Source organism: Schistocerca cancellata, chromosome 1 (assembly GCF_023864275.1).
Source record: "Schistocerca cancellata isolate TAMUIC-IGC-003103 chromosome 1, iqSchCanc2.1, whole genome shotgun sequence".
In the NCBI taxonomy this organism is placed as follows: domain Eukaryota; kingdom Metazoa; phylum Arthropoda; class Insecta; order Orthoptera; family Acrididae; genus Schistocerca; species Schistocerca cancellata.
In genome coordinates this window covers 1,192,562,871-1,192,584,834 of record NC_064626.1, presented here as the reverse complement: position 1 = coordinate 1,192,584,834, position 21,964 = coordinate 1,192,562,871, and the positions used below count along the sequence as shown (strand labels likewise).

Sequence of the window (21,964 nt, the reverse complement as noted above, 5' to 3'; positions counted from 1 at the left end):
CTCTCATAGGTCAGTAAACGGAAGATTGAAGATAGAGTAGGTGGTTCCCCACTCTGTCTATGCCCCCATGTGACAAGAAGCAACCACATGCTATTTCTCAAAGTTATACCAACTCTCCACAGCACCCCTTATGAATCACTGGGAACGTAATGGGCAGACATGCCCAGGGATGTTTTTCCACAAATTGTGTTAACACAACGTGGATATGGATATGAGTTATATTTTTTCCAGGGGACAAAATTGAGGAGAAAATCTCCATGGTCATGGAATTAGTCACTACATGAAATTATAACAGAAGAGTAATAATAGATGAAATGAGACACACATGAATATTGTGCAGATGACAAGCCACAATTTCAAATAAACAAAATCAACAATGTAACACAGGAATTAGCTCAATTTTTAAATTTTTCTAGGATTTTCTCAACAGAATAGTAATTTTTAAATTTTTCTAGGATTTTCTCAACAGAATAGGAGTGAGCCACAAGGAAAGTCTTCAGTTTAGACTTGAAAGTGTGTTGATTACTGCTAAGATTTGTGAATTCTTTTGGCAGCAGAATACTGCACGCCTTTGTGCACAAGAGTCCAGGTGGTGCATTCCAAATGCAGATTGGATTGGTACCTAGTAGTATTAACTGAGTGAAAGCTGCTAACTCTTGGGAATGAGCTGATGTTATTAACAAGAAACAACATAAAAAAATATGTATTGAGAGGCCTATGTCAGAATTCCCAGACACCCTTTTTGAATCAGAAAAGTTACCATGAAAAGTAAGACCATACATCATAAGTGGATGAAAATAAGAAAAGTAGACTACTTTCATGTTGAACTATCACTTAAGCTGTTCTAATGGAAAATGAAGCAAGATTTAGTTTTTGAACAAGATTCTGACAGCTTACTGTCTGTATGAATGCCTAGTAATTTCAACTGTTCAGTGCGTCTAACCATATGCCGTTTCTGTGTAATCAAAATTTCAGTTTTGCTGAATTGTGTGTTATAAACTTTAAAAACTGAGTCATCTTGTAATTTAGCATCAATTTATTTTATACAGGCAATGAAAGAATGTCTTGAACTATCAAGTTCTGTTATGTGAGTAGATGAAATAACTGCACTGAGCTTATTATTTTCAGTTTATTAAGTACTTACTTATTTACAGTTGTTGGGTGAGCTATTGGAGCTGTCCACTGTTCACCACACTGAAGAGCCTGCCTCGAGTGTAAAATGCTGTCAAAACGTATTTGACAGTATCAATTTATCTCTACTGTCACTGTGTGGAATACTTTTCACAGCATGAACGGTATCAAATACATCACTCCAGCCTGAGCTCTCCCAAAATCTCTCTCTCCAACAGGAGGGGGTCACCTAGATCTTATAGAACTTCAGATATTTCAACGTAGTCAAGCATTGCATAAAGCAGATACCTGTTCTGGACTTGGACATGATCAATCCCTTTCCATAAGACATTTTCACACCCACCTTGGAAGATATACTGCGGTAAGTGACTCCATTCATAGCAGTCCACTCTAAAAGTGCCAGCAATTTAGGAATGGAAAGGATCTATGCCACCTACTATTAATACAATTAATGGTGAGGAAAGAGCAGTAACTTTCTGTTCATTCATTAATCCACCACAAACTGACTACAACCCAGTTACATGGCTTTATGATATGCTGTCACTGGGAGATAGCAGCAGGCTACCACATTTACCAATGCAGTCACTCTTTTCCACCAACACTATGTATGTCACTGACAACATCAAATTTACAAATTAAACACTTCCCAGCCATTGTTTACAGCAACATATTTTACATAAATGCTCACTTAACAATTGCAAATAAGTACTCAGTCAGGCAGTAGAAGCCAACCGAGACAGACGCAGCAACAGGGAAGTAACTACTTTTGTGACATTTACAAGTTCCTGACCAGGATCAGATTTTATTATATCATCTTTGTGCTTTAATAGTTTAGTTTCTTTAGTTTTTGCGTGTAAATTTAACATCTAATAGCCCTAATTCTCGCATTTTTGTTTGCTTCGGAAAGTAAACCAATTTTGTGACGTATTACAAGTTCCTAATCAGGGACGAATTATTTAGTTTCACCCGAGTGCTTCAGTAGTTAGGTTTTTGAATATCTGCTTATTATTATACACACTTCCTGCATTTTTGTAAATGTCTACTGTAGAGTTGCACAGCACGTGCCAATAGTCCGTTTACCTGCATAGTTTAGTTTTCCATGGTCTTTAGTATGGACAGGGACTGCGATTGTTGTGTGCGGATGCAAGCCGAGTTGGTGACACTGTGCTCTCAGCTTCAGGCTGTGATGGCTTCAGTTACACTGCTTGAGGCTGCAGTGGATGGGCACCACTGTTGTAAGCCGGCCGTGGGGATCCAGTGGACGTCCAGCACTTCAGAGTCCTCTGATCGGTCCTCACCAGTGGCCAACCCAGTTACTGCTCGCACTGAGGTTGACCCCTCACCTGTGGTCGAGTGGGAGGTCGCCCCGGTGGAGGTCGCCGCAGGCGGCGACAGATATCCGAGGCAGCTGCATGTAAGGCCTCCCCGGTTTGTCTGACAAACAGGTTCCAGGCACTGTCTGTGGCTGACGCTGTTGCTGAGCCAAATGCTGTCGCCTGTCCTGTTTCAGAGGAAACCACTCAGCCTGTAAGATCCGGGCATTCACAGAGGGTAGGATGATTGGTAGTTGTGAGCTCCAACGTTAGGTGCTTCATGGGGCCCCTTATGGACTTGGCTGACAAGAAGGGAAAGAAAACCAATGTGCACTCCATGTGCATATCAGGTGGAGTCATTCCAGATGTGGAATGGGTCCTCCCGGATGCCATGAAGAGCACAGGGTGCAGCCAACTGCAGGTGGTTGCTCACGTCGGTAGCAATGATGTGTGTCACTTTGGATCAGAAGAGGGTCTCTGGTTTAGAGCGGCTAACGTAAGTGGTAAAGGCTGCCAGTCTTGCTTGCAAGATGAAAGTAGAGCTAACCATTTGCAGCATTGTCAACAGGACCGATTGCGGACTTCTGGTACAGAGCCTAGTGGAGGTTCTGAATCAGAGGCTCAGACGGTTCTGTGACCATGTAGGCTGCAGATTCCTCGACTTGCACCAAAGGGTGGTTGGGTTTCGGGTTCTGCGGAATAGGCCAGGTGTCCACTGTACACAGGAGTTGGCTACTGGGTAGCAGGGGCTGTGTGGCATGGACTGGGCAGTTTTTTACGTTAGAGGGCTTCAGTCACTTCAGTCACAAAGGGTCCAGGCTGAACACAGGAAGAACGTAGATACAGGAGCCATTGGTATAACAGCCGTAAATTGTCATAGCTATGTTGGGAAAGTACCAGAGCTCCAAGCGCTAATAGAAAGCACTGATGCTCAAGTCTTATAGGCACTGAATGCCGGATATGAGCTCAGCTGAAATTTTGGTAAGAACCTAACGGTGTTCCGAAAAGATAGGCTAAACATGACTGGTGGTGGCATGTTTGTTGCTGTTGGAAGTAGTTTAACTTGTCGCAAAATTGAAGTAGATACTTCCTGTGAGTTAGTATAGGCAGAGGTCATTGTTGGCAACCGGAATAAAATAATAGGATCCTTTTATCGACCTCCCAATTCAGATGATACAGTTGCTGAAAGGTTCAAAGAAAACTTGAGTTTGACTTCAAACATGTACCCAACTCATACAATAATAGTTGGTGGTGACTTTAACTTACCTTCGATATGTTGGCAAAAATACATGTTTAATTCTGGAGGTACGCATAAAATATCATCCGAAATTGTGCCAAATGCATTCTCTGAAAATTATTTCGAACAGTTAGTTATGAGACTATGCGAATAGTAAATGGTTGCGAAAACACACTTGACCTCTTAGCAACAAATAATCCTGAGTTAATAACGAGCATCAAAACCGATACAGGGATTAGTGAACACAAGGTTGTCGTAGCGAGAGAAATCCTCCAAAAATAAGTGAAAAATATACCTATTCAAAAAAGCAGATAAAAATTCACGTGACACCTGCCTGAGAGACAACCTCCACTCATTCCAAATTAATAATATAGGTATAGACCAGATGTGCCTTGAATTCAAAAATATAGTATCGACAACAATTGAGAGATTTATACCAAATAAATTAACAAACAACGGAGCTGATCTTCCTTGGTACACAAAATGGGGTAGAAAACTGTTGCAGAAACAACGAAACAAACATGCAAAATTTAAACAGATGCAAAATTCCCAAGATAGGCGATCTTTTATGGAAGCTCGAAATTTAGCGCGGACTTCAATGCGAGATGCTTATAACAGTTTCCACAATGAAGCTTTATCTCAAAACCTGGTAGAATATCCAAAGAGATACTGTTTGTATGTGAAGTGTGTTAGCGGCAAGAAACAATCAATGCCTTCTCTGCATACTATCGAAGACAGTGCTGCCAAAGCAGAGTTACTAAACACAGCCTTCTGAAATGCCTTCACAAAAGAAGTAAATATTCTGGAATTCGAATCGAGAACAGCTGTCAACACGAGTATCGTAGAAGTAAATATCCTCGGAGTAGTGAAGCAACTTAAATCATTTAATAAAAGCAAGTCTTCTGGTCCATACTGTATACCAATTAGGTTCCTTTTGGAGTTTGCTGATGCATTAGCTCCATACTTAACAATCATATACAACCGCTCGCTCAACGAAAGATCTGTACCCAAAGACTGGAAAGTTGCACAGGTCACACCAATATTAAAGAAAGGTAGTAGGGGTAATCCACTAAATTATAGGCCTATATCGTTAATGTCGATATGCAGCAGGATTTTGGAACATATATTGTGTTCAAACATTATGAATTACCTTGAAGAAAATGGTTGATTGACACACAGTCAACATGGGTTTAGAAAACATCGTTCACGTGAAACACAACTAGCTCTTTATTCACATGAAGTGTTGAGTGCTATTGACAAGGGATTTCAGATCGATTCCGTATTTCTGGATTTCTGGAAGGTTTTTGACACTGTACCACACAAGCGGCTTGTAGTGAAATTGCGTGCTTATGGAATATCGTCTCAGTTATGTGACTGGATTTTTGATTTCCTGTCAAGGAGGTCACAGTTCGTAGTAATTGACAGGAAGTTATCGAGTAAAACAGAAGTGATTTCTGTCATTCCCCAAGGTAGTGTTATAGGCCCTTTGCTGTTCCTTATCTATATAAACAATTTGGGAGACAATCTGAGCAGCCATCTTAGGTTGCTTGCAGATGACACTGTCGTTTATCGACTAATAAAGTCATCAGAAGATCAAAACAAATTGCAAAATGATTTAGAAAAGATATTTGAATGGTGCAAAAATTGGCAGTTGTGACCCTAAATAACGAAAAGTGTGAGGTCATCCACATGAGTGTTAAAAGGAATTCATTAAACTTCGGTTACACGATAAATCAGTGTAATATAAAAGCCATAAATTCAACTAAATACCTACGTATTACAATTACGAACAACTGAAATTGGAAGGAACACATAGAAAAGTTGTGGGGAAGGCTAACCAAAGACTGAATTTTATTGGCAGGACACTTAAGAAAATGTAACAAATCTACTAAGGAGACTGCCTACACTACACTTGTCCGTCCTCTTTTAGAATACTGCTGCGTGGTGTGGGATCCATACCAGATAGGACTGACGGAGTACATTGAAAAAGTTCAAAGAAGGGCAGCACATTTTGTGTTATTGCGAAATATGGGAGTGAGTGTCACAGAAATGATACAGGATTTGGGCTGGATATCAAGAAAAGAAAGGCGCTTTTCGTTGCAGTGGAATATTCTCACGAAATTCCAATCACCAACTTTCTTCTCAGAATGTGAAAACATTTTCTTGACATAGGGAGAAGCAATGACCACGATAAAATAAGGGAAATCTGAGCTCGTATGGAAAGATATAGGTGTTTGTTATTTCCGCGCACTATATGAGACTGGAATAATAGAGAATTATGAAGGTGGTTTGATGAACCCTCTGCCAGGCACTTAAATGTGAATGAAATATTCACTCTACAGCGGAGTGTGCGCTGATATGAAACTTCCTGGCAGATTAAAACTGTGTGCTGGACTGAGACTCGAACTCGTGACCTTTGCCTTTCGTGGGCAAGTGCTCTACCAACTGAGCTACCCAAGCACGAGTCTAGGTCCGGCACTCAGTTTTAATCTGCCAGGAAGTTTCACTTAAATGTGATTTGCAGAGGATCCATGTAGATGTAGAAACTGAAAATAATTCCACTATATAAACAAGTGCTCAGTGAAGGTATTTTGTATATTCATATAAGACGACTAGACAGGAATACTCGGGAGGTAGTCTGTCTATAAACTGAAAATCAAGCAGCTCTTGCAGTGGAAGTAGTCTGCTTTCACAGAAGAGCACCACAGCTCCTGTACAGGATGACTAAGGATCAATTTCACCTGTAGCAATGTAGAAAAGTGTGCAGAGATTTATGTACATTCTGTCCTTGTGTGTTGCTTGCATTAGTATTATCAGTAACTCACATCTTCCTTCCATGTAATGTTAATGCACTTGAAAAATATACACCCTTGGGCATGTCTGGATGTCTGGGCCATGTTGTTGTTGTTGTTGTTGTTGTTGTTGTTGTTGTTGTTGTGGTCCTCAGTCCTGAGACTGGTCCGATGCAGCTCTCCATGCTACTCTATCCTGTGCAAGCTTCTTCATCTCCCAGTACCTACTGCAACCTACATCCTTCTGAATCTGCTTAGTGTATTCATCTCTTGCTCTCCCTCTACGATTTTTACCCTCCACGCTGCCCTCCAATGCTAAATTTGTGATCCCTTGATGCCTCAAAACATGTCCTACCAACCGATCCCTTCTTCTAGTCAAGTTGTGCCACAAACTTCTCTTCTCCCCAATCCTATTCAATACCTCCTCATTAGTTACGTGATCTACCCACCTTATCTTCAGCATTCTTCTGTAGCACCACATTTCGAAAGCTTCTATTCTCTTCTTGTCCATACTAGTTATCGTCCATGTTTCACTTCCATACATGGCTACACTCCATACAAATACTTTCAGAAACGACTTCCTGACACTTAAATCTATACTTGATGTTAACAAATTTCACTTATTCAGAAACACTTTCCTTGCCATTGCCAGTCTACATTTTATATCCCCTCTACTTCGAGCATCTTTAGTTATTTTGCTCCCCAAATAGCAAAACTCCTTTACTGCTTTAAGTGTCTCGTTTCCTAATATAATTCCCTCAGCATCACCCGACTTAATTCGACTACATTCCATTATCCTTGTTTTACTTTTGTTGATGTTCATCTTATATCCTCCTTTCAAGACACTGTCCATTCCATTCAACTGTTCTTCCAAGTCCTTTGCTGTCTCTGACAGAATTACAATGTCATCGGCGAACCTCAAAGTTTTTACTTCTTCTCCATGAATTTTAATACCTACTCCGAATTTTTCTTTTGTTTCCTTTACTGCTTGCTCAATATACAGATTGAATAACATCGGGGATAGGCTACAACCCTGTCTCACTCCTTTCCCAACCACTGCTTCCCTTTCATGCCCCTCGACTCTTATAACTGCCATCTGGTTTCTGTACAAATTGTAAATAGCCTTTCGCTCCCTGTATTTTACCCTTGCCACCTTTAGAATGTGGAAGAGAGTATTCCAGTCAACATTGTCAAAAGCTTTCTCTAAGTCTACAAATGCTAGAAATGTAGGTTTGCCTTTTCTTAATCTTTCTTCTAAGATAAGTCGTAAGGTTAGTATTGCCTCACGTGTTCCAACATTTCTACGGAATCCAAACTGATCTTCCCCGAAGTCCGCTTCTACCAGTTTTTCCATTCGTCTGTAAAGAATTCGCGTTAGTATTTTGCAGCTGTGACTTATTAAACTGATAGTTCGGTAATTTTCACATCTGTCAACACCTGCTTTCTTTGGGATTGGAATTATTATATTCTTCTTGAAGTCTGAGGGTATTTCACCTGTCTCATACATCTTGCTCACCAGATGGTAGAGTTTTGTCAGGACTGGCTCTCCCAAGGCCGTCAGTAGTTCCAATGGAATGTTGTCTACTCCTGGGGCCTTGTTTCGACTCAGGTCTTTCAGTGCTCTGTCAAACTCTTCACGCAGTATCGTATCTCCCATTTCATCTTCATCTACATCCTCTTCCATTTCCATAATATTGTCCTCAAGTACATCGCCCTTGTATAAACCCTCTATATACTCCTTCCACCTTTCTGCCTTCCCTTCTTTGCTTAGTACTGGGTTGCCATCTGAGCTCTTGATATTCATTCAAGTGGTTCTCTTCTCTCCAAAGGTCTCTTTAATTTTCCCGTAGGCAGTATCTATCTTACCCCTAGTGAGACAAGCCTCTACATCCTTACATTTGTCCTCTAGCCATCCCTGCTTAGCCATTTTGCACTTCCTGTCAATCTCATTTTTGAGACATTTGTATTCCTTTTTGCCCGCTTCATTTACTTCATTTTTATATTTTCTCCTTTCATCAATTAAATTCAATATTTCTTCTGTTACCCAAGGATTTCTATTAGCCCTCGTCTTTTTACCTACTTGATCGTCTGCTGCTTTCACTACTTCATCCCTCAGAGCTACCCATTCTTCTTCTACTGTATTTCTTTCCCCCATTCCTGTCAATTGTTCCCTTATGCTCTCCCTGAAACTCTCTACAACCTCTCGTTCTTTCAGTTTATCCATGTCCCATCTCCTTAAATTCCCTCCTTTTTGCAGTTTCTTCAGTTTCAATCTGCAGTCCATAACTAAGAGATTGTGGTCAGAGTCCACATCTGCCCCTGGAAATGTCTTACAATTTAAAACCTGGTTCCTAAATCTCTGTCTTACCATTATATAATCTATCTGATACCTTTTAGTATCTCCAGGATTCTTCCATGTATACAACCTTCTTTTATGATTCTTGAACCAAGTGTTTGCTATGATTAAGTTATGCTCTGTGCAAAATTCTTCCAGACGGCTTCCTCTTTCATTTCTTCCCCCCAATCCATATTCACCTACTATGTTTCCTTCTCTCCCTTTTCCTACTGACGAATTCCAGTCACCCATGACTATTAAATTTTCGTCTCCCTTCACTACCTGAATAATTTCTTTTATCTCGTCATACATTTCATCAATTTCTTCATCATCTGCAGAGCTAGTTGGCATATAAACTTGTACTACTGTAGTAGGCATGGGCTTTGTGTCTATCTTGGCCACAATAATGCGTTCACTATGCTGTTTGTAGTAGCTAACCCTCACTCCTATTTTTTTATTCATTATTAAACCTACTCCTGCATTACCTCTATTTCATTTTGTATTCATAACCCTGTAATCACCTGACCGAAAGTCTTGTTCCTCCTGCCACCGAACTTCACTAATTCCCACTATATCTAACTTTAACCTATCCATTTCCCTTTTTAAATTTTCTAACCTACCTGCCCGATTAAGGGATCTGACATTCCACGCTCTGATCCGTAGAACGCCAGTTTTCTTTCTCCTGATAACGACGTCCTGGGCCATGTATCACCAGTAATTCATAAGGCACACTGTGGAGGGTTGGTATAACTTTGGTGAGCACCCTATAATTGCTCCTTGTGACGTGGTGGGGTAGATAGAGTGGGATATCACCTGCTCAGTTTTCAGTTTGCAGGCCTATGGAGGAGGCAAGTGCATAAACCGAACACATCTACCTTCCCTCACTTTACAAATCCCCTCCGCCCAGTCAACCACCAACCTGTTACATTCAGAACTTATCCCTTAATAGGGCTCTACTGCACTGAGAGGTGGTATACACACATTTAATACTTGTCTTTAACATACTTCATGCAAAGATAAACATTAATTTTACACTGTTAAAACAATATCTTTAATAATCTGTGATTTTCCCATCCCCTGCCATGGAGAAAAGAATGAATCATGGGAAATTGATGTAGTTCAATTTTATATTGGGAAACTTTTTCACTGGAGCTGCTGTTTTCATGTTATTCAAGAAAAATGTAATAAAGTGACCTTTAAGTGCCCGCCCCCCCCTCCCACCCTCTCCCCACCTTAATGCTCGTATCCCACCAGGCAGGATTTTTAGTATGTTGTTCATGGCACTCCCTCCTACCATTGTACAAAAATTTGTTATGATGAATTTTTTCTCCACATTTGTACATCTAAATCTATATCTGCATACATACTCCACAAGCCACTGTACTGTGAACGGTGCAGGGTACCCTTTACCACAACAAGTCATTTCCTTTCCTGTTACACTTGCAGATAGAGCGAGGAAAAACAACTTCTATAATCCTCCGTATGAATCCTTATTACTTGAATCTTATCTTCATGGTTCCTATGTGAAGTGAGTTTTGGCAGCAGTAGCCGGCCGGTGTGGCCAAGCGGTTCTAGGCGCCTCAGTCTGGAACAACGCGACCGCTACGGTTGCAGGTTCGAATCTTGCCTTGGGCATGGATGTGTGTGACGTCCTTAGGTTAGTTAGGTTTAAGTAGTTCTAAGTTCTAGGGGACTGATGACCTCAGATGTTAAGTGCCATAGTGCTCAGAACCAATTTTTTTTTTTTTTTTTGGCGGCAGTAGGATCGTTTTGCAGTCAGCTTCAAATTTTCTTAGTAGTGTTCTTCAAAATTAATGTCTTCTTCCCTCCAGTGATTCCCATTTGAGCTCCCAAAGTATACCGTAATACTTGCATGCTGATTCTACACCTACTGGTAGCAGCATGCCTCTGAAATGTTTTGATGTCTTCTTTCAATCTGACCTGGTGCAGATCCCAAACACTCAAGCACCACTCAAGAATAGATCACACTAGTGTCCTACATGTGGTCTCCTGTACAGGTGAACCACACTTTTCTAAAATTCTCCCAATAAGCTGAAGTCAACTATTTGCGTTCCCTACCATAATCCTCACATGCTCATTCTGTTTCATATCGCTTCATAGCATTAGGCCCAGATATTTAAAGACATAACTGTGTCAAGCAGAACACTACTAATGCTATATCCAAACATTACAGGTTTGTTTTTCCTATTCATCTGTGTTTTCTACATTACATTTTTCTACACTAAGAGCCAGTTGCCATTCATCGAGCCAACTAGAAATTTTGTGTAGGTCATCTTGTATCTGCCTACAGCCACTTATCTTCGACACCTTCCTGTACTCTATAGCATCGTCAGCGAACAACCGCAGACTGCTGTCCACCCAGTCTGCCAGATCATTTATGTATATAGAAAATAGCAACAATCCTATCACACTTCCCTGGGGCATTCCTGATGTTACCCCTGTCTACAGTGAGCACTTGTTGCCAAGGACAACATACTGGGTTCTATTAGTATTATTAAGAAGTCTTCGAGAGCCAGTCACATATCTGGGTGCCTGTTCCACATGCATGTACCTTCATTAACAGTCAGCAGTGGGGTACTGTGTATAATGATTTTCAGAAATCTTGAAATACGGAATCTGCCTGTTGCCCTTCATCGATAGTTTCCAGTATTTCATGTGAGAAAAGAGACAAGCTGGGTTTTACATGAGCGAGGTTTCCTAAAGCTGTGTTGATTAGTGGACATGAGCTTTTAGGTCTCTAGGAAATTTATTATATTTGAACTCAGAATATGCTCTAGAATTTTGCTGCAAACTGATGTTAATGATATTGGCCTGTAATTTCATAGGTCTGTTATTTTACCCTTCTTATATACAGGAGTCACTTGCATTTTTCTCCAGTCACTTGGCACTTTGCCGGCCGTTGTAGCCGAGCGGTTCTAGGCGCTTCAGTCCAGAACCACGCATCTGCTACGATTGTAGGTTCGAATCCTGCCTCGGGCATGGGTGTGTGTGATGTCCTTAGGTTAGTTAGATTTAAGTAGTTCTAAGTTCTAGGGGACTGATGACCTCCATTGTTAAGTCCCATAGTGCTCAGAGCCATTTGAAACATTTGAACTTGGCACTTTGATTTCCTTCCGTGACTGGACTAATGATGTATTGAGAAATGAATGCAAAGTGTTTGATCATACAGGATTTTAACCAACAAATTTCAGTTAAAACAGTCAGTGGATCTACTAGCTATTCTTTGCATAACCAAGTACCTTAAGCTCAACACTGCACAGATTCCTTTTAACTTCTTAATCTGTGTATAGATGTTTATGAAGCAGATATTTCACTGGTAATTAAATTGTATGTGGCTATCTCATTGGCTGTAATAAGTGATCTAACTACTATGACAAACAGCAGTTAAGTGTATTACATTATCGGTTCATCACTTTCGTCTATTTCTTGGATAGTTTGGGGTTATTGATCCTTGGCCTCAAGATAGTCAGCAGCTACCAGTCCTAACTACTCAGGCAATGTGGACTAAAGAGAATCCAGTTATGATCTTTTCTCCAGTTCATAATTAGCAATACCTTTACATCATCCCAAAAATACATGGGATGAGAGACCTACATTAAGGGGGCAGGAGGTCAAACAGGCCAACTTTGAGCAGGAGAGGCACCACAGGATATTTTAATTTCCACTGACTATACTTTTACAGATAAATTCTTAAAACTTTGTCAGCATGACCAGGAAGGATTTAGGATTTACACTCATAGCAGTAGAAGTTCAAAAACGCGACAAAATAATTTTTGTTACATGTGAAATTTCATCATTTTTTTCACTTACTGTTGGCAGCATTTGTTATTATAGGTAGACTTTTCTTCATAAGTAAGATTGACTCTTCAATGAATTTTGCACAGCATACTTACATACTTACAGGTGTATGAAACTCTAGAATTTATTTAATTTATGAAAATATGAATGCACTGCTACACTTTAAATTTCATGTTTAGGAAAAAACTCAAATTTTACAATTATATGTCTCAGTTTTTACCACAGTTTTTAATAGATTTGAGAACTTCTGGAGTTTGATACACCTGTAAGTATGGTTTGTATGCTGCACAAGATTCATCAACGAATCTCTTACTTATGAAGAAAAGTGTACCTATAGCAACACATGCAGCCAATAATAAGTGAAAAAATGATTAAATTTCACATGTAAATGTATAGACAGTGGAAATTAAAATGTCCTGTGGTGCCTCTCCTGCCCCAAGTTGGCCTGTTTGACGTCTTACCCCCATTAAGCCTTTTGACATTGCCCTGCTTGAATCACTACTTCTTAGGTTTTTTTCCCTGCAGTATTACATGAGCATATAGTGGTCAATAAATTCAATTTTTATTAATTTAATCTCTCAGATTTCTTCCAGTTGGCTAGCCTCAGAAACTGCCAAAACAGGAACAGTAATGATACAAAAATTTAAATTGACAGTTAAATTCACTTTTAAAGATTCCTTCTTCAGAAAACATGTGGGGAACAGGGAAAAGAAAGGTAATATGAAACTGGTAAACACTGGGTGGAATAACGAAAATGGGAGGGATAGAGGTAACCACTCACTGTGTAGCTGAGATGTGGAGCAGTTGATAAATCATTGGTAAGCATACATACACATGTCAAGCTAAATTTTTCTGGCACTACAGACCAACTGCAACAGAGCAGGGACTATGTTGCCCCATATATGTATGACTGAGGAAGGACAGTATCCAAAAGCTTTGTGATGATTTAAATTTTGTTTGTGCCTGTTGACCACACCAGCTTGACTGCTTCCACATTTAGAAATCAAAAGCACTAAAATGTGAATGTCCTGCAGTATTAATTTATTTAATCAGTTAATACTTGATTATTGCCATGAAACAGGTTATAATACTGATAACTAATTTTGAAAAACATATAACACATAGATGGATATCTGCCAAAACAGTATAAATGTTTTCATTGGCACTGCATTTGTAACATAATTGAAACTATTTAAGCTAAACAGTAAATAAATTTGAAAGTAACATATCAGAAAACATTAGAATTAAACAATGGAACAAAGTTTTGTGCGTGTGAAACTATGCACAGGTGCTGAATAGAAGGGAATTACTGAATTAGAAAGGCAGACAATGCTGGAACTGACAGCAAATATTAAAATTTCAAATTACTGTTAATTATGACCTGTCATTAGTCAGTTTGTCTTATGGAAAAATGTTATAAACTAGTACGAAAAAAAATTGAAAGAGGGTACACACACACACACACACACACACACACACACACACACACACACACACACACACACACACAGAGAGAGAGAGAGAGAGAGAGAGAGAGAGAGAGAGGGGGGGGGGGGGGGGGTGAGGAGTAAAATATAAACTGAAATGCAAAGGCGGTCATAGGTGTGTAGAGGAATAGAGGAGAGGGTATGGTAAGCCAGAAAATAAACAGAAAAGGATAGGAACAAAGGATGTTTAAGAGATGGAGAGCCTAACATGAAATAAGACCAGGAGGGCAGCAAGAACCTGAGTGGAGAACCAGCTCAACAACACTGATATTGAGAAGATAGATCCAAATGTCTTGAATCACAGTTGGAGTTGACTGTTGGGAAGTTGATTTCTGCAGGTGTCGAGGAGGATGTGATATGAATGTATGCGTTTTCATTTTTATTATTTTCAGCTATATTAATAGAATTACACTGCAGTTCTTTTTAATAAAATGCATTTCTTCATCAGAGTTACTTCGTGGATAATCCTAGAGATCTGCAGACATTACGGCATGATAAAGCGCTGCACACAGTGAAGATTCAGCCTCACTTGGCAGATGTCCCTGACTACATTGTACCAGATGCACTAAAACAGTTATCAAGGGTCGGCACTAGCAGAAAGAAAAATCGTCTTGGAAGTTCAAGAAATAATCTTGCAGGAGTTTCTAAAGCTAAAGCAAAGTATGAGGTGAGTGAATCATGTTTGTTGTCTTTTGTTTATCATCTCAGATTCCCTGTTACACAGTATCTGAAATTTTAATGTGTAGCATTAGAACATACAGTAAATTAGAGCATTCCAGAGGACATTGTTAAGGGCACTGACACAAATGATGCTGTGTGGCATCTCAAGACTTATTTCAAAAGTGTGCAGACTGCATCAATATTTACATCTACATCAAAGAACTCACACATGAATATGTCAAGTTAGAAACTATGGATGGAGTTAGTAACACCATAGAAACAAAAGATCAACTAGTTGTTAAAATCAAGCACAAACTTTTAATATTTTGTTTTGATCCTCGATTTCTTTCATTGTGATATACAAAAAATATCATTTTGTGGCAAAATTTTAAAGTAGGATCATATGATGTTTGGTTATAAAAATTATAAACTTTATAAGGCACAATGGGAGTAACTACCAACAGTTTCAAAAAGTTTTTAGCTGAGATACATAATGAATATGGAGATGCAATTTATCATTCCATTGTGCATTGACTTAGCCATGGAAAGGCACTAGATAGATTTTTCAACTTACTTTCAGCAATAAAATACTTTCGTATCAAAGAATGAAGTGCTCTTCAAAGAACTTTGTGTTTTAGGCTGGATATGTGGCTTAACATTTTTAGTAGATATAAATTACATCTTTAAAAGACTTAAATTTAAAACTACAAGGAGACAGAGTATTTGTAATTGATCATATTCACACATAAAAATGTTTGAAAAAATTTTAAGGACCACGTCAAAACAAACATTTTGGCAACTTTTCTGCCTTACAAGATATTCTTTATGGAACATCCACATGAAAAAATGTGATTCTCCTATTAAAATGTGTGTTTGGGTAACTCATTGAAAACAAATTAGTGTTATTTGTCAGCTTTATACTTTTGCAACTGAGTTCAGATTTTTCCAAAGAAATTTTAAAAATGGTTTTCTAAAAGTACCAGAAAATTTGCTGGTGGAAATAATTAAGCCTCAAGCAAATTATGCATTAAAACAATTTCTCGATAATGACAGTATATTATATGCTAGTCTTGCACTGTATGGTGCCAAAACATGGGCACTGTGTTGGATAGAGCAGAGAGACACTTGAGGCTTTTGGGATTGTATTTGGAGAAGAATGGAAGATGTGAAATGAACAGATAAAATAAGAAATGAGTTTACATTACACAGGGTGAATGATAAAGGAGAATTACTGGAAACAATTAAGAGGAGAAAAATAAATCGGATAGGGCATTAAATGAGAAGAGGAGGAGTGGTGACTGAAAACAGGACAAAAGGAAAAATGAAAATACCAGCTAAGTACTACATCATTTTCAAATCTCCATCTCTCCATCACACTCAGTAGCAACACTTTCCTTCCTCCAGTCCTTATTTTTTCCATTCACAGAGCTTCGCTTTCCATCCGTCACCACCCGTCATTGTTGTGTGTGGCCAAATTTTGTCACCTGCTACGAGCAGTTTAAAAAATTGTGAAACTTTGTTCTGCTACATTATTTTTCACAGATGGAATTTTGATCCACTATAAGATGAAGTAGAATCAAGTAATAATGGTAAAGCCTTATCTAAATTAGTTAAAAGTGCTTTATGGTCAGTGTATAATTCGTGACAGATATCATGGCTGATATTGGTTTTGCTCAACTTTATTCATAGTGTAATCAACTTTTCTATAGCTGGTTTTACAAAGGCATGAATTATTTACACTTTCATTCCCCAACATTGCTTACATATGGAAACATGCTGCTTCCACATTGTCATGTGTAAGTTACCCCATTGTCATGTGTAAGTTACAAAAGTTAAAAGATGTTTAACTTTTTTATATGATGCATCTTCCCCATCATCACTTATGAGCTTCAGGAACTGCCGACAGGTGAATATGCTGTCATTCTGCTTTTCTTCATTGAACTGTATGTCTCTTCAATCGTTTGTTTATGGGTGTGAATAATCAGTGCCATGACAAAATAATGGACTTAGTTTTCTATTAAATAAATAAATACTTTAGAAAGTGGCATTATTTTCTTAAACTGTGCATTACGAGTCTCATTCTCACATTCTGCAATTTCTTGTAATCTCTTATTTGTAATTCATCATTTCAAGTGATGGGTTCAGAAAATATTGTAACAGAGAGTGTTGACTAGCTGAGGTGCAGAAAAATTGTAAAGGTATTTTTTCTTTTATTGTAATGATGATAATTTTATGCTTTAGTCATAGTGTAAATATTATGGTGAAGTGGAAATACAGAATTTACATATGGCTTTAGAGGATTAAAGCTACTTTTGACTCCAGCTGAAATCCTATGTAAATACAGCTGTATTTGTATTGGTGCAGTCACTGAGTAATGACTATTGTGCACCGTCTCACAAACCTTGCTTACAAAATTAATAACCATATTGGTAAAGAAGCATCATATTTTACAGCACCTGTGGCCTAGCAGAATCATGAAACCTCTGAAAATGAAAACAAAGCAGAACAGATGAGACAGTTCAGTGTATTATAGGTAGCATCCTGGGAATAGCACTCTTCAGAATCCAATATGTGTTGCAGTGATGATAGTGTTTGCAATTGCTGGAAATCAGCATTATAACCACTGTCCTAAGTTACTATTGGTACACTGAAATTGGGAAGAGCCACAGGCACTAAAATGTATGTGAAATTGCAAATGCATGCCAGTCCAGTGAACTTTGATCTCCCTTATGCAATCACTTGTAGCTGTAGAAAGGATAGTCATTCAAATGCTGACACAGAAAAATTCGGACAGTTTATCCAAACATATAATACTCTGTCGTCCAGTGAAAAATAATAGCAAAATGTGCAAGAAACCAAAGTCATTAGACTATGATCCATTGCTTCTGCCTGATAGATAAAATGTTGACATTCCATGACAACTTAAGGAAGATGAAATCTTCCAGGTGGATCCAACAGATTTGTGTAGCTCCCTGTAGCCATCAGAGTCTCCAACTAAGCAGAGAGAAAATATTAAAGAAAATGAAAAAGCCACCTCCAGCATGCTAGTGTAATGTGAAGTACTTGGGGACATGGATGAAACGATGGTTCAAACAAAAGGAAGATTTATGTGCTTGTGTCTGTAGGCAATGGATAAAATTGCTGGCACTGCTATATTAAGGTGTTATATCCTCCATCATGAGGTTGACCCTATTGGGCACAGAACCAAAGGGGGTATAGCTCTGTTTGCAAATGACACACATTCTTCTGTCACACTGCTTCTCATCGTCAAACAATGGCTGTTACAATTAATGAATCATATGACTTAAAAGCATGAGTGCATTCTCGTGCAGAAATATGATTGATTTTTTGGACTTCCAGCTGCATGAAGTAGTTACGTGTCTACAAACTTTCTGTCAAGTGTTCCTTAGCAATTATCAGGTGGTAAGTGACTGCCTTATGGTTGTCACCTTCATCTTTATGTAGTGTTGGTAGTGGTTGTGACATTACACTGAGCAGTCCATCAGTTATAAGGCGGTGTTTATGTCCCACTGTTGCCGCACCTGATTTAACCTTGCGATGCATTGTTTCTGCACTGTGATCGGCTATGAACTGTCATCTTTATAGATAGTATTAGCAGATTTTTTTTTTATCTATTTAGCTTCTTTAGTTACATTATCCCATTAACAGTTAGCCTTTGTGATGACAGAGTGTTGCTGAGTTTTCCAATAAAATTTGTTACTGCTGATTTCTCTGGATGTCATAGCACAGACATCTCTCATTTTCAGTCCAGCATTGTTCTATTGTGTGTTTATCTGACATAATATGGTTCACACTGTCATGGTATTTTGTACATGATGGGAGTTCTCAAGGCCACATTGCCTTTCATCAGCATCATGTACTTCATGTTATGTCTGTTTCAGGAGCCATCCTTTTATCCTAGCAGTGAACCACAAAATAGCAAAAATACCTCCTGAAATTGTTTGCAATATTTTCATGACAGTGTAGCCATTCTCGTGGAAGACTGTTCATTTTTGGTTCAGTATTTCTGGTGGTTTTCAGCTTCAGAGGTGGCTTCTACACAGTGTGCATTTGAGCCAGGTGGTGAAGACTGGAAGCATGCTGCATGAATGACTGACTGAAGTACCTGGAGGTGTGAGATGATTTTATTCGGGATAACCATGTGCTCCCTGTGATTACCACAAGAAGCAGCATTAGGCCCCCAAGCCTGTAGTATATCTCCTCACCCATTCCTCCTAGTGAGAGAAAAACATGCAACATGCCATAGCCTCGTCATGTTCCTGCCTCACAGGTCAAGTTCTTGACTTTCCCAGCTGCTGTATGGTACTTCTGCATTACTACTAGGACCTCCGCAAACACACTCTTTTCATTCTGCTCCTTAACCCTCACATATTCTACACAGCAAGAAATTATGAGTGATCTCCATTTTAGTGACTGCTTTCCTCTATGGATCTGTCTACATAACACTGCAGTTCTCAAAAGGAACCTGCCAAGAAGAGTAATAAGCAGAGCAAATCTTACACTGTTATGTTCAGTTTGATAAAGGACTTGATGCACCACACTACTGACAAGGTCCCCAAGGCTGGAGCGTACTATCACCCTGGTCTCTGAAGAGGTGCATAGTTGCTTTAAATGTACTGAAGTACAACAAGAGCTCTATTCTTAGATACTTTTTTTAGTTAATGTAGTGTGACATTTAAAGTGATTATCATATTTATATGATAAAACAAAGGATTGACTGTAAGCAGGAATACTCTCTTCGCAGTTTTGCAGTTTTCACTGAGCTTGCCTTCAGGATCCACTTACCAAATTATTTTAAAATATTTGCTGCAAAGTAAATGCTATTTCAAAGACTGTGGAGGAGATGACAAGGCATGCTAATGGCATAAAGTTCCTAAAAGTAAGAAATTGGGCAGTCCGGGGCTTCCTTGTCTATTGCAAAAAATGGGGTAAGGAGGAGTCATTTTGCTGGGAATGAGTTGGAAGATGTACCAAGCAAGAAAATATGTAAAGCAAGTCCTGTCGTTCAGTGTGCTTTCAGTGTACCGTTGAAGTATAGAGTTGTGCATTGGCAAGAAAAGAATGGTTGGAAAGAACAGGCAATAAGCTGCAGTTGATAAACTCAACATATGACTGATTACATGACAGTCTGTTGAGGCAGGTCTTCCTTTTCTGGTGAATGGTGCCTCAGGTGTGTGGTGCTTGTGATGCCCAGATATCATTATACCACATTTTGATTGTAATTTATATTCAAACAATGGGGCAGACACTGGGATCTAGCTGGTCTGCATTCTCTTTCAGCAGACAAAGGAATGCCGTGGCATTGACATCTAAATTGTTGCAAGATGTCTGATCTGCTTCCTAAATTATTCTTTGGGAGATTGTAATGTGTTGTCAACATCAAGTGTGTGAGAAATAGAGATTGAGATCTTGTTGTGGGCATGAAGGGCTTGCAATATAATTTTGCATTCCTTAATGTAGCCGGGAAGAATTGTGAGACTCTGATATGTTAGAGGTCCACTGAGTTTATAAATGTGAATTTGTCCTTGTTGTCAGTGTTTGTTAATCTCAGTAAAATGTTCAGTCATAAATGAAAAATTCAAAGGAAAATTATTAATTAAAATCTTGAAATGAGAATTCATTGCAGTTGAATGACTGTACTGAGTAGTACCTGCAGCTAAGAGTTGTGTCATCAGGTAATACAGCTTACTAAAAGCCAACCACAAACTATGCAAAAGGAAGCTAGTTAACATCAGACGTAACATGAAAGGTAAAACTGTTAATAATGTAACACCTCGCTTGCCAGGCCTAGTCGTAGTGAAAATGGTACGTCCTTGTCCTTGCCTGACCTGAGTGCTGACATTCCCAGCTTCTATTATTGAAAGACCAATAGTTAATGTGGAATTTGAACCAGAAAATGATTTTCACATACAAAAATTATTTCCTGGAGAGACGCTATGTTAGCAGGCAAGTAAATTCTATGACAAACTGGGGTTTTAACACTGAAATTTCGGTTTTGTTATCTGAAAGGTGCCACCAAGCAGTTCCATTACATAGAGATTGTTTTGTTCCAAACATTTACTCAGGTATATCATTTGTTCATTGCCTGAAATAATCCTATCCAGTTGAATCCCACATGTTAATCAAATTGGTTTGTTGTTCAGGTAAACATTCACATACTTCTTTTATGTGTAACCTTCAATTAAAAGAGACTATATTATAAAATGGTTAATTTTTTCAGGCCAAGAAAGCCAATCCTCTGAAGAGCATGGAATTTTTTGGATTCAAGAAGAGGAAAACATCCTGATCCTAAGAAGATATACAATTTGAATGTACTTGTACTTCTTGTATAAAACAACATAATAAAAATTTTTATTTATATATATACAATGCTGTATATGAGACCTACACCACTGCTCAACTATATTGGTCTTTCTAAGTGTCTAGGAAAACTATATTCCACTCTCAGTTCTCCTGCTTTGAATGATGATTGCCAGAATAAAAAAAGTGTATTTACATAGTAAATTTGTCTTAGATAGCCTGCTGTATGGAAATTTGTTCTGTTTATGTGCATTTATCCGGGAGTGGTAACTGCAAATTGTGATGTCAATAGCAATTCAATCCTGTTCATGGTACCTGCTGATTGACTGGTTTATTCCATGTCATTGGCTCCTGCCTTGGAGATATGATGCAAGCCATTGGAAGAACAGCTGTGACAACCCCAATGATGTCATGGGAACAGCAGAAGAACTGTTATCTTAATATTCAATTGGAATCTCTTAACTTGAACAGATAATTTTGGATATAGTCCATATTAATGTGTTCATGATGTTCCAGTGAGAAACCTTTGTTACACATGCTCATTGTGAATGAGACTACGATTTATGGCACATTGTTTGTTAGAAGCATTGTATTTATTTCAAGAATGTGGATATGGATTGTACTTGTGGCTTCCAACAACAGTTGCAGCACTTCTAGAAACAAAATCTGGCCGGAGATATTTGTGAGTGAAGAAATGACTTGGTGAGCAATTGACTTAACAGGACATCGTAGCTCCCGAGCAAACTTTGTATCGCCCACTCAGTATCATGAAACAAGCAAACAGAACATCACATGTAGTGACCGGGATAACAACCCAGAACAAATACTCCTGGGAGTAAATAAAATTGATGAAGAATAACAAACAGAAC

General features: G+C 38.8%; 1 protein-coding gene across 2 annotated transcripts in view; it reads left to right on the top strand.

Moving 5' to 3' along the window:
- Window positions 1-21,161, top strand: part of LOC126094522 (probable ATP-dependent RNA helicase DDX56) — a 128,619-nt gene extending 107,458 nt beyond the window's left edge. For both annotated transcript variants that reach the window (XM_049908951.1, XM_049908942.1), the window contains 2 exons: window positions 14,563-14,781; window positions 21,016-21,161. In XM_049908951.1, coding sequence (XP_049764908.1) covers window positions 14,563-14,781; window positions 21,016-21,081 — 285 coding nt within the window. In that variant the 3' untranslated portion in view covers window positions 21,082-21,161. The remainder of the gene's footprint in view (window positions 1-14,562; window positions 14,782-21,015) is intronic.
- The last annotated feature ends 803 nt before the right edge of the window (window positions 21,162-21,964 follow it).